Source organism: Macrobrachium rosenbergii, chromosome 3 (assembly GCF_040412425.1).
Source record: "Macrobrachium rosenbergii isolate ZJJX-2024 chromosome 3, ASM4041242v1, whole genome shotgun sequence".
In the NCBI taxonomy this organism is placed as follows: domain Eukaryota; kingdom Metazoa; phylum Arthropoda; class Malacostraca; order Decapoda; family Palaemonidae; genus Macrobrachium; species Macrobrachium rosenbergii.
Genome location: NC_089743.1, coordinates 35,179,716 through 35,191,476, shown reverse-complemented (window position 1 = coordinate 35,191,476; position 11,761 = coordinate 35,179,716). Strand labels below are relative to the sequence as shown.

At 40.0% G+C, this 11,761-nt stretch overlaps 1 protein-coding gene and 1 long non-coding RNA gene across 3 annotated transcripts in view; one reads left to right on the top strand and one right to left on the bottom strand.

The window, feature by feature from the left end:
- The window catches only part of LOC136854442 (sialin-like), a 48,671-nt gene that overhangs the window by 5,099 nt on the left and 31,811 nt on the right, over positions 1-11,761 (bottom strand). For both annotated transcript variants that reach the window (XM_067130737.1, XM_067130742.1), the window contains exons 8-12: positions 5,210-5,366; positions 4,519-4,735; positions 3,165-3,297; positions 1,570-1,725; positions 52-137 (exon numbers count right to left, since the gene is read on the bottom strand). In XM_067130737.1, coding sequence (XP_066986838.1) covers positions 52-137; positions 1,570-1,725; positions 3,165-3,297; positions 4,519-4,735; positions 5,210-5,366 — 749 coding nt within the window. The remainder of the gene's footprint in view (positions 1-51; positions 138-1,569; positions 1,726-3,164; positions 3,298-4,518; positions 4,736-5,209; positions 5,367-11,761) is intronic.
- The window catches only part of LOC136854468 (uncharacterized), a 108,412-nt gene continuing 105,170 nt past the window's right edge, over positions 8,520-11,761 (top strand). Inside the window, exon 1 of the long non-coding RNA XR_010857703.1 lies at positions 8,520-8,850. This is a non-coding gene — a long non-coding RNA (uncharacterized lncRNA). The remainder of the gene's footprint in view (positions 8,851-11,761) is intronic.

Below are 11,761 nucleotides of genomic sequence, written 5' to 3'. Positions count from 1 at the left end.
GTTAGTGCTCTTATGATCTAAAAAGTGAAAAGAATACAGAATCCTAGTTACCTGGTTGTTAGTGAAGAAGCCAGCTATAGTCGGCGCGAAAGAAGCCATGACGCTGGCACCTGTGTTTGTAACTCCCATTAAAGTACCTGAGAAAATAGAAAGCTTTCAGCCACTGCCCAGTGGTGGCCTGTCCTATAGCGTTGCCAAACGCGCGATTATGGATAACTAGAACCTCAAATAAAATAAAAACTACTGAACCTAGAGGGCTGCAATTTGGTATGTTTGATCATTGGAGGATGGATGATCAACATACCAATTTGCAGCCCTCTAGCCTCAGTAGTTTTTAAGATCTGAGGGCGGACAGAAAAAAGTGCAGATAGCATAAAGTGTGAATGGACAGACAAAGCCATCTCAATAGTTTTCTTTTGCAGGAAACAAAAATAAAACAACCTATGACAAAGTTTTGATAAGTCCTGTTAAATAAGATGGCTGTATCAATTCAGTTAATTTTAAATTGAGTCTTCTCAGTTTTCCTTATAATTCTTTTCTGTCGCACGTTAATAGGTTAAAAAAAAAAAAATTTAAATCTTGCTGAAACATTGAAAATATTTCACTTTTCATCTTAGGTATCAAAATTTTTTCTATAGTTCTTTTCTCTTCTGCTTTAGTAGGTCACAAATATTCTTTCTATTTCTTTTCAATTTTCCTAAAAAACTGGAAATATTTCACATTTCATCTTCCGTGACAAGTCCGAATTGTTTACAACACTAGTTTGTGATCTGTTTTATCGAATTAGGACAGAACAGCTATCCCAAATCGAGATTACAGTCCTCTCCGCACAGAGGTTTCATTAGCTGGACTCCTTGTCAATGATAAATTTTAACTGATTTCATGAAATTTAGGGTGTCAAGCCAAGCACTGAAGGGCCACTTTCAGCCACTCAGCTTTCAAGACAGTGAAAAGAGTGAGTTGGAGTGGTTGGACAGCAAGATAAAGTGATCTATAAAATAAAGAAGATGAAGCACAGGGATCTGAGCCCCATAGGGGAGCAGTGTCGTCAGTGCACCTCGTGCGGTGCACTGTAGGCAGTACTTAAGGCTCTTTGCAGCATGCCTTCGGCCCCTATCTGCAACCCCTTTCGTTCCTTTTACTGTACCCCCTTTCATATTCTCTTTCTTCCATCTTACTTTCCACTGATGCATAGTGCAACTGCCAGGATGTCCTCCTGTTACACCTTTCAAACCTTTTACTGTCAGTTTCCGCTTCAGCATAGAATGACCTCATAGGTCCCAGTGCTTGGCCTTTGGCCTAAATTCTATATTCACAATTCACAAGGATCTAAAAGTGGAACTGGGAGAAAACCCAACAGTTGCACTAAGGAGGAATAGTTAGAAAGGCTGGACAGCAAGACTGAAGAAAGGGAGAAGGAATGGAGATAAAATAAAAGGCCAGGGGCCGAAACGATGCTGGAAACGCCCTTTAGAAATGCCTACAGTGCACCGCGTTAGGTTCACTGACGGCACTACCCTCTTACGGAGTTCTCGGAGAACAGATTAATCCTGCAACGACTGAACTTACCGGAGAAATTCGGGGCAATGTCACAGTGGTTAATGAAGAGACTGGTTGAAATGGCCCCATTGAAGAACATGGTCAAGCACAGGAGAACAACAGCTGTAGTGGCGTTACAGCCGGAATGGGCAACTCCTATCACCATCAGAGCAGGTCCGAACATCGCTGGAATAGATCGAAAATAGATTTGGAAAGACATGACTTCATCAACTGTGAGGACCAATGGATTTTACAAGACCCTGATCGACCAAAAATTCATAAAGCAAAGCTTTAAAAACGTTAGTTTTCAATGGAAATTTTTTTGCTGTAACAGTAAAAAATGCATTAACACACAGAAAAACTGTCATCTATATGTCATAAACATGTCGTAAACATTGAAACATGTCGGTAACATGTCGCATACACATCACAAACATGATGCAATCATGTCAACGACTGTAGAGGAGAGCGAACCTTTGGTCAGTGTTGGATAATCGTATGAAAGCGCCGGTTAGACCTGCCAACAAATCGTTGGCTTGTATTCAATATGTTTGTGACTTGTGTGCGACAAGTTACCGACATGTCTTTATGACTTTTCTGTGGTGTGGACAAATCCTTACTCAAGGGGATGAAGAAGGCGTCGCAGAATAGGCAGGATTTACCAGCCATTGAGAAAGAAAGTATCAAACATGTATTGATGTTTTTACATCAGTAGGCTCATAGCAGTTCTCATTACTGTATCCCACAGGAGGCCTTATTTAATCGTTTACAAACTTTTGTGACTCAAAATCAGATTTGAGAACAACATCAATATGTAATGATACCTGGAGTTAACAGATGTATATGGAAATAATACAAAAATAATGACTTCAAGTTACCCTACAAAATAAGAGAGAATTGTTCCCTACATAGAATTACAAGTAAATAATCAAATATTATTTAGCAGTCATAATATTGGATAGTCAAATTGTACATCACTAACCAAGAGGCAACGCGAACTATTCATCTGAATTTAAAACAAGTAAAAATCGCGCCGAAGTTTCTTCGGCGCAGTTGAGTTTTCTGTACAACTGCTACAGCGTATAATCAAGGCCACCGAACGTAGATCTATCTTTCGGTGGTCTCGGTATAATGCTTCATGAGCCGCGGCCCATGAAACTTTAACCACGGCCCAGTGGTGGCCTATCTTATATCGTTGCCAGAAAGCGATTATGGCTAACTTTAACCTTAAATAAAATAAAAACTACTGAAGCTAAAGGGCTGCAATTTGGTATGTTTGATGATTGGAGGGTGGATGATCAACATACCAATTTTCAGCCCTCTAGCCTCATTAGTTTTTAAGATCTGAGGGCGGAAAGAAAAAGTGCGTACAGAAAAAAGTGCGGACAGAATAACGTGAGGACGGACAGACAAAGCCAGCACAATAGTTTTCTTTTGCAGAAAACTAAAAAACCAAGAGACTTCAACAAAATTAGATCTATATTATCATTTGAAATCACCTTCTGCCAGTTCAATGAAACTGGTGATATTTAGCAGGGCTACCCTTAGCAACCATTAAGCGACCATTTTTTCTGTCTCAGACCTTTTCAGAATACTGGAAAATATAAAGAAAAGAAATTACTCACCAATTGCACTAAAAACTCTGCGGTTATTGATGACAGAGATGAGTCCTCTCTTCAACATCCAGTCCGACAGAGAACTGGCTAAAAGCCCTCCACAGTATCTGCTCATGAACGGCGCTGAAGACAGCATTCCGTTCTGTAGCAAGGGAACGAGATTTGAATCAAGAAGGTACATTTATTCGAGGGGAAATTCAAGTCTAAAGTTTCGTATTTTTTGAGTTTGTTTAAATAAGTGAATTGGTCTTTTCCAAGTGCTGGTTTAGTTGCTTTGTCAAGTGTCCAAAGATGTGCATATGTTTAGGAATAAATAGGTGATTCCACAATAAGTTATAAACATAATTTCTCTCCGCAATGGAAAACGTTGATACATTAAAACTAATGTAAAAAAAAAAGAACTTAATATACATAAAATATAGACAAACCAAAGTACAGACTTCAAAACAATTACTGATTCAGGACTGAGTCAGAACTGCCTTGGGACTGATTTAAGGCTGACTCAGGATTGACTCGGGACTGATTCAGGACTGACTCGGGGCTGATTAAGGACTGACTCTAGACTGATTTAAGACTGACTGGGGACTGACTCAGGATTGACTCGGGACTGATTCAGAACTGACATAGGACTGACTCAGGACTGCCTTGGGAATGATTCAGGATTGACTCGGGGCTGACTCAGGACTGCCTCGGGAATGATTCAGGATGACTCGGGACTGATTCAGGACTGCCTCTGGACTGACTCAGGACTTACTTGGAACTGACTCAGGAATGATTCGGGACTGATTTAAGACTGACTCAGGACTGATTCAGGATTGACTCAGGACTGCCTCGGGACTGATTCAGGACTGCCTCGGGACTGATTCAGGATTGACTCAGGACTGCCTCGGGACTGATTCTGGACTGATTCAGGACTGCCTCGGGACTGATTCAGGATTGACTCAAGACTGCCTCGGGACTGACTCAGGACTGATTCGGGACTGATTCATGACCGATTCGGGACTGATTCAGGACTGACTCGGGACTGATTCAGGACTGACTTGGCATTGATTCAGGATTGCCTCTGGACTGACTCAGAATGACTCTGGACTGATTCAGCAATGACTCGGACTGACTCTGGGCTGATTCAGGACTGACTCGGAATTGAGTCAGGACTGACTTGGGACTGATTCAGGACTGACTCAGGATTGACTTTGGATTGATTCAGAGCTGACTCAGGACTGATTCAGGACTGACTCAGAACTGATTCAGGTCTGACTCGGGACTGATTCAGGACTGACTCAGGGCAGACCAAGGACTGACTCACACAAAATTCACCAAGACCAAAAATTAGTGCCAGTAACTCTGCTATCCAGTGACTCACCTCCCTGATTGAGAATCCCAAGATATTCTTCATGTAGGTGGGGATGTGGGTTATGCAGAGGGAGAAGCCGAAGGAATTCCCGATGTCGCAGACGATGTTGGCCCACACGGGCATGCTGGTCGCTATCCTCCTGAAGGGCACAGAAGGAGGGAGGACGTCCGATGTCCCCGACTCGCGGTTGGAAGCCTCCACGAATTCCTTCTCCTCGCGGCTGATCCTACGTGGTGTCGGGGGATGTGTGAGGTTAGAATCTCTCTCTCTCTCTCTCTCTCTCTCTCTCTCTCTCTCTCTCTCTCTCTCTCACGCACATTCACTTAAAAGGAAATGTTCTGTCCATCATTAAAGCACTTGATGTTATAAGCGTCTCTCTCTCTCTCTCTCTCTCTCTCTCTCTCTCTCTCTCTCTCTCTCTCTCTCTCTCTCTCAGCAATAATTAAAACGTCATGTGAAATCCGGCATCCATTTCAAGAGAGACTTTACAGGCATTTACGCCCCAATAACTAACAGACCAACTTCTTCTCCTACTTCTTCATCTCCTTCTTCTTCTCCTCCTCCCTCTTCTCCTTCTCTGTGCCCCAACAACTAACAAACCAACTTCTTCTTTCTTCTTCTTCTTCTTCTTCTTCTTCTTCTTCTTCTTCTTCTTCTTCTTTATGCCCCAACAACTAACAGACCAACTTCTTCTTCTTACCTGGGATGTTTGGACGGGAAGTCGAACATGAAGAAGACCCACCACACGAGCCAAGCGAAAGACAAGAATCCTGACAGGTAGAAGGCGGCTGGCCACCCAAAGGCGTCTATTATGGCCCCGCATAGGGGCAGGGTCACCGTTGTGCCGATGGCTGATGCTGTTGAAGGAAAGAAGTTTTGATGTATGTGTGTAATATATGTATACACACACACACACACACACACACACATACATATATATATATATATATATATATATATATATATATATATATATATATATATATATATATATATATGAACTAATGAAAAATATGGAACGTGATGAATATATAAATAAAGACAAAATCCACGATGGAAAGGGAAACAATGGAGTACTGCAAGGCCTCTCGACTTCTTGTCCTTTATTTAGCTAAGTAAAGGACAACAAGTCGAAAGGCCTTGCAGTACTCCATTGTTTCCTTTCCTTCGTGGATTTTGTCAGCTAAGTAAAGACAAGAAGTCGAAAGGCCTTGCAGTACTCCATTGTTTCCCTTTCCATCGTGGATTTTTCTTTATTATATATATATATATATATATATATATATATATATATATATATATATATATATATATATATATATATATATATATATATATATATAGGTAACGTTACAAAGCCGGAGGGTAGTTAACAGCAGGCTGAACCAAGGTCCGATTGTCATGCCATCAAAACGTTTTCACCGGATTTTGTTTAGTTTTGTTTTTGTTTTTTCTGCGGCAGAAACGTTTCCAGGTAATGACATTTCTGAGCGTAGTACAGCCAGGTGAATAATTATTCCAGTGACAGTGTTGAAAAAAAGAATGGACAAGGCAAAAATAGGTGTAGCAACCCGATTGTTTCAAGGGTTGACTTAAAAATTTTGTGGGAGTTCTTATTTTAAATAAATTGTTTCAGACTATTTACTTCGGTGCAAAGTCTGACTGATCATATTTCCTGTATTTACAATAAAACAACTTATATTTGTGATGATTTTCCTGTCTCTAAATGTCACAAAGTTCAAGCGAAGACATAATTCTTGTATTTCAATAATTTGTTTACATTTTTTTACTTACCTCTCTCTCCTCTACTCTCTCTCTCCCTCTCTCTCTCTCTCTCTCTCTCTCTCTCTCTCTCTCTCTCTCTCTCTCTTCTCTATATATATATATATATATATATATATATATATATATATATATATATATATATATATATATATATTTACGTTTTTCCGTGGTTTTAGTTTGAAATATGTTTGAGACAGGTAGCAACAATTTACGGTAATTTAGCCTTGTGATTCTGACTTTGTGGGTACGGGAAAACGTAAAAAAGAGGAAAACAAAGGAGAATTTTCATATGAGCTTAGGGCTCTTGTTACTGAGGGAAATATTACGTAAAACACGTGGGCAAATTTAAAGGAGTGTATTTACATAAATGATATCAGTACGGGAAAGAGGAACTCAAGTAGATTACTATCCTGAAGGAGATTCCTACGGGATTGAATGAAACTGGGGATTCCAGACACGGTCCGAGAAGCTTCACGAAATAGGATCCTCTGAAATGAGAGATATGCACATTATACGCCAGTAATGAAAATAGACAAAAGAATAATGAATTCGAAGCTGCACTGAGGGTGCCAAAGGAGTAATAAAGAATTAATACTGCCGATGCAAGAGGCACGGACATTAGACAAGGGAGATTTCTGGCTTTCTCTTTAAGAAAATATTACGAGACAAAAGCGTGACTGAAATGGGGCTCTTCCAGGGCACTTTACCTTAGCAGATTTTCCGAGGGCGTGTAGAAGGCGGTCCGTGGATGACTTGCGATTTCGAGGACGAGTTTCTTCCACGTGGTGAGATGCAAGGGCTTCCGTAAAGGGGCAAGGCGATGGGGACTCCTCGAAACTCCAAGCAATGGCGTGGGGCTCGAGGAATACGGTCGAAGGGCACGAGGAGAAGTATACTGGAAAGGGCCACGTGGTTGGGATGCAAGGGCATCGATGGGGCCAGGTGTTGAGGACGTCTTCACAAGTTCACTCCATATCTTCCAGCCCGCGTGTGTCGAGACCTCGTGGGCTTTGCTTTTATCCCCTCCTTTGGGGCAGGGGTGCGCCCAACACAGATGCTTTGACTCATTGCACCTGCTGCAGGGGAGGTTTTGGCCTGTAGGAGAAACGCCAAGCCAGATTACTTTTGCCTCGAAGGAAAGATCTTTATCAAAAATGGGAGCGCCTTTAAATTTTTAAACCCCTGTTTTTAAGTCGATAGACAGATGGTCTATCGATCGGCCGGCTGGCAGTAAATGAAACACGACAGAACAACCAACAACAACAAAGGAGGGGGAGGCAATTTGCTAGCGAATTCTTGCTAATCATAATAATATATATATATATATATATATATATATATATATATATATATATATATATATATATATATATATATATATATATATATATAAAATATATACTGTCTATATACAGTGTGTGCACGCATGTGTGTAATATTTAAATATATATATATATATATATATATATATATATATATATATATATATATATATATATATATATATATTTAAATATTACAGAGATGCGTGCACACACACTTTATATATATATACATATATATGTGTGTATATATACATACATATATACACAGTATATATTTATACTGACTGATCATATTTCCTGTATTTACAATAAAAAAAACTTATATTTATGATGATTGTCCTGTCTCTAAATATCACAGAGTTCAAGCGAAGATATAATTCTAGTATGTCAGTCATTTGCTTACATTTTTCTCCACTTATTGATTTGTTAATTTATGCTTTCTAGTATTACCTTCTACTACTTATTTCAAATGAACACCGTATTCTTTGGTAGCTGGAACCGTTTCTGCCGCAGAAAAAACAAAAACAAAACAAAAAGCACAAAAAATGTCCATATTGTAGGAATTTCTACAGAAGATATCGCTAATTGATGGAAAATTTTGGCTGTACAATATAGAAAAGGTTGTATAATTCATTCAGTACTGGAGAGATATTTAAAGAAATATCCCAAGATAAAGGAAATTTACCGTCTCTTGTGTCCTGGTGCTGCGTTCGAATTTACAATTTGGCCGGGGTATTTAAAGCAAAAGGTAATTCTATAAAAGATGTCGTTTATTAATGAAATTTTTTTACTGAATAATATGTAAAAATGTGCATGTAATACACTGCAGGTCAGATAATTAACGAAATTTACTGAGAAATTGAAACGTCTTACGTAAATGTTTACGTGTTTGGGAACTTTGGGTGCAAGTTTACAATTCGTTCAAAGCATGAACGCAAGGGCTATTTCTACAGAAGATATCGTTTATTATTGAAACTTTTTGACTGGACAATATAGACAAATGTATATGTAATGCGGTGCATGTGAGATAATTAAAGGAATTCACCGAAATAACGGAAATTTAAACGTCTTGTGTTATGTCTTTGCGACTTCGCGTTAATCCCCACGGCGCCGTTACTGCACACGGACTCCATTGGCGCTTTCTGTGGAATTAACAACATAATTGTGGGAATATAATTCAATTTCTACGAGTTCCTCTGCGGTTTTGCTGGTTTATCTTCATATCATAAATGTAAGTGTGTCTTGTGCTTCGATCATTAGTGAAAAAGTTAACATTAAAGGGATTTGGTTAAGAAACGTCCATAACATCGGCATTTCTGGAATTCTGTAGACTACAGGGCTAGGACGAACGTAGGCGTTCTCCAGTTCAATCAACAAGGATTTTATTGTTAAATAATTACTATATCCTATCCTGACTTACAAAATTACTAATCTCTCTTTGTGTAGACACCTTTGTTGTTTTCCTTGTTATGGTTGAATGCTTATTGCTGTATGTTTTTATAATTGAGGTTTTTCAGTTTTTTTTTATTGTTATTGTGACTTGTTTCGGTATTATTTTATAAGTTGCCAGTACACGATATGAAATTGTAACCCACATTTTTGAAAATAGCTTTTCATCAAATTACGACTTATAAGGTAAGACAATACAAGCTCCCCGCCCTCCATAACTAATACGGCAAAATTGTAACCCGTAAACACCGCTGGGTTACGTGGTATTATTTTATATTGGCAACATATAAAATTTTACCCTTGCTGTCTTTGTGTATCATCACTTTCCGTATTTCCAATAACTGCTAATTCATTTTTATTATGTTATTGCCCCGTTAGACCTGTTATTTTCATTGATTTTTTTTATACATTATGCCTTGTTAGCCTACTTGTCATTGTGACTATCTCATTTTGTTTTTCCGGAATAACATCGGTAATATTGTGATAAGTTAATTTTTCAGTAAATGCACAAATCACATATTTTTTCGACTGGTTATCGTGTTTTTGATGGGTAGCCCATTAATTTTTGTTGGAAGGTTTAGGTCCCATAGTGAGGGGCTTTGCCCTAATCCCTGATCTGGGGATTAGGTGATTTGGATGGCGAAAAGTTGGCAGAACTAACATTTCGTATACTGTGCATTATATTTTTTTTGGTTGGGGGAAAGAACAAACACAATGCTTATTCAAACATACAGTTCATGTGTGTTGTTACTTAAAATATTTTTATTTAAAATAATTACACTCATGGGTAAATCGTAACTTAACCTCCCGTAACCCAACTTAACCTAGGGCATTGCATTATACCTGCAATTAACCTAACCTAAAATTATATTGCCTTGCCTTACCTACTGTAGCTTTAACCTAACCTATGGCTCTGCTGCTTTTGGATCATCCATAACCTAGCTTACACTCAGTATATTGTACACATTATGCTACTGAGGTTAAAGGTTTTTAGGCTGTTAGGCCATCATAGGACAATATGGGGGTGGGGATACAGTTCACTGACTCTGAGTATGAAAATTTTAAATTTTATTGTTTCATAACAAGATTTTTTGGCAATTCTATAGAAGAGGGCTGCATCGGATTGTCTGTGTAATTAAAAGTTCACTTTGTGCTGTGGAGGTTAAAGGCTATCAGGCTATCACTGGACCTTCTTGGGTGGTGGTACAGTTTGCCTAACATTGAGTTGGAAAATTTTAGATTTTGTAGTATTGATAAATTTAATGTTGATAATGTTAGTCAGGATCAAGATCTAGGTGTCATAAAGGAGGATAGGTCTGGGTTAGGTAGTGAGGAGAAGGTATTAAGAGTGCAGAGTTGTTCTCCTGGAAGGGTTCCGGTTTCGGGTTCGAGCGGTTTTTGTGCTCTGGCAAGAGTTTCGCCTTCATCGCTTCTTTTCGGTCTGGCTCAGTCTCAAGTCAGTGTTACAGTTCCGGTGGTGCAGAATCCTTCTGCTTTAGCTCCTAACTCACTCCAACTGTTTCTGATTCTCCTGCTGTAGTTTCCCCCTTCTCTGTGTTTTCTACTCCTCCATCTAGTAAGGCGGGTTCTGGTGTGTCCTTTCGGCTTCTAAAAGTAGTTTGTGGGATGCAATTGGATGTGGTGGAATATAAGGCAGATTTGCTAGGTCTTTCGAAGGGTACAGACCTATGGTGAGAGGTTATTTTTCGAATGGTTTCTCTAACATTAGAGAGTATGAGACAGTGATGTCCAGAATTCATGTCAGATATGTTTCAGGAGTATTGATGGGGGCGGATTCGGTGTACCTTCTGTCCTTTTTCGTTCTAAGTGTTCTTCTGGGTTATCTGTCACTTCATCTTCTGCTCCAGTCTTTCCTGCGGCTTCCGCATCTTCCGTTTTCCCTCCTTCTTCAACTTTGGCTTTCCTCCTCTCAGGTAACTTTTTTTATGCATCTGCTATTTCTCTGCCTCAGTACAGTCTTCTCTGGTAGGAGGAGCTTCCAGACAGGTGAAAACGCAGTTTCGGCAGAATTTGGCCTCAGGCGTTTCATGTTCCATCCCTTTGGGTATGCGCAACCCCTTGCTTCTGCTTCAAATGGCTGTTCCGGTAGTATCAGGTATTTCATAGGGTTTACCTGTCGCTTCCAGTCCAGGTTTGCGCTCTGCGGTTTTGGCAGGGCTTGCAGTACCTTCTTCAAGCAGTCGGCAGCTTTCATCGCCTGCATTTTCCATGGTGGTAACTCCGAGGGTAGCTTCTACGTCTTTCATTCTCCCTCCTTCTTCATCTTCTTCCGTCCCTCCACAAGCGGTTTCGTTTGCGTATCCTTCCCCAGGGTTTAGCAATGTGGGTTTGGCTACTCTCACTCGTCTTCCCCTTGGTAATGATGGGGAATCGGCTCAGGGTTTTTCTCGGTTCAGCCTTCTCTTTTTCCCAGTGGGTTCAACTATGCAGATTCAGCTCCGGGTACCCAATTAGGTGTGGGTGCTCAGCATTCTGATTAGGGTGGCCCGCTTGCGGACTCTTCATCGTTGTCTAGGCTTCGTTCAGTGCCTCCTCCTTCGTTGGTCTTAGACCGTTCGGACATTGCGGAACGGGATTCTGATCCGGAGGTGGAGGGGATTCTGGCAGACTTAGAATGTCCTCTTGCCAGCAGTACCTCAAGCAACAGCTCCGGACCTCCCGATTTAGTCGAT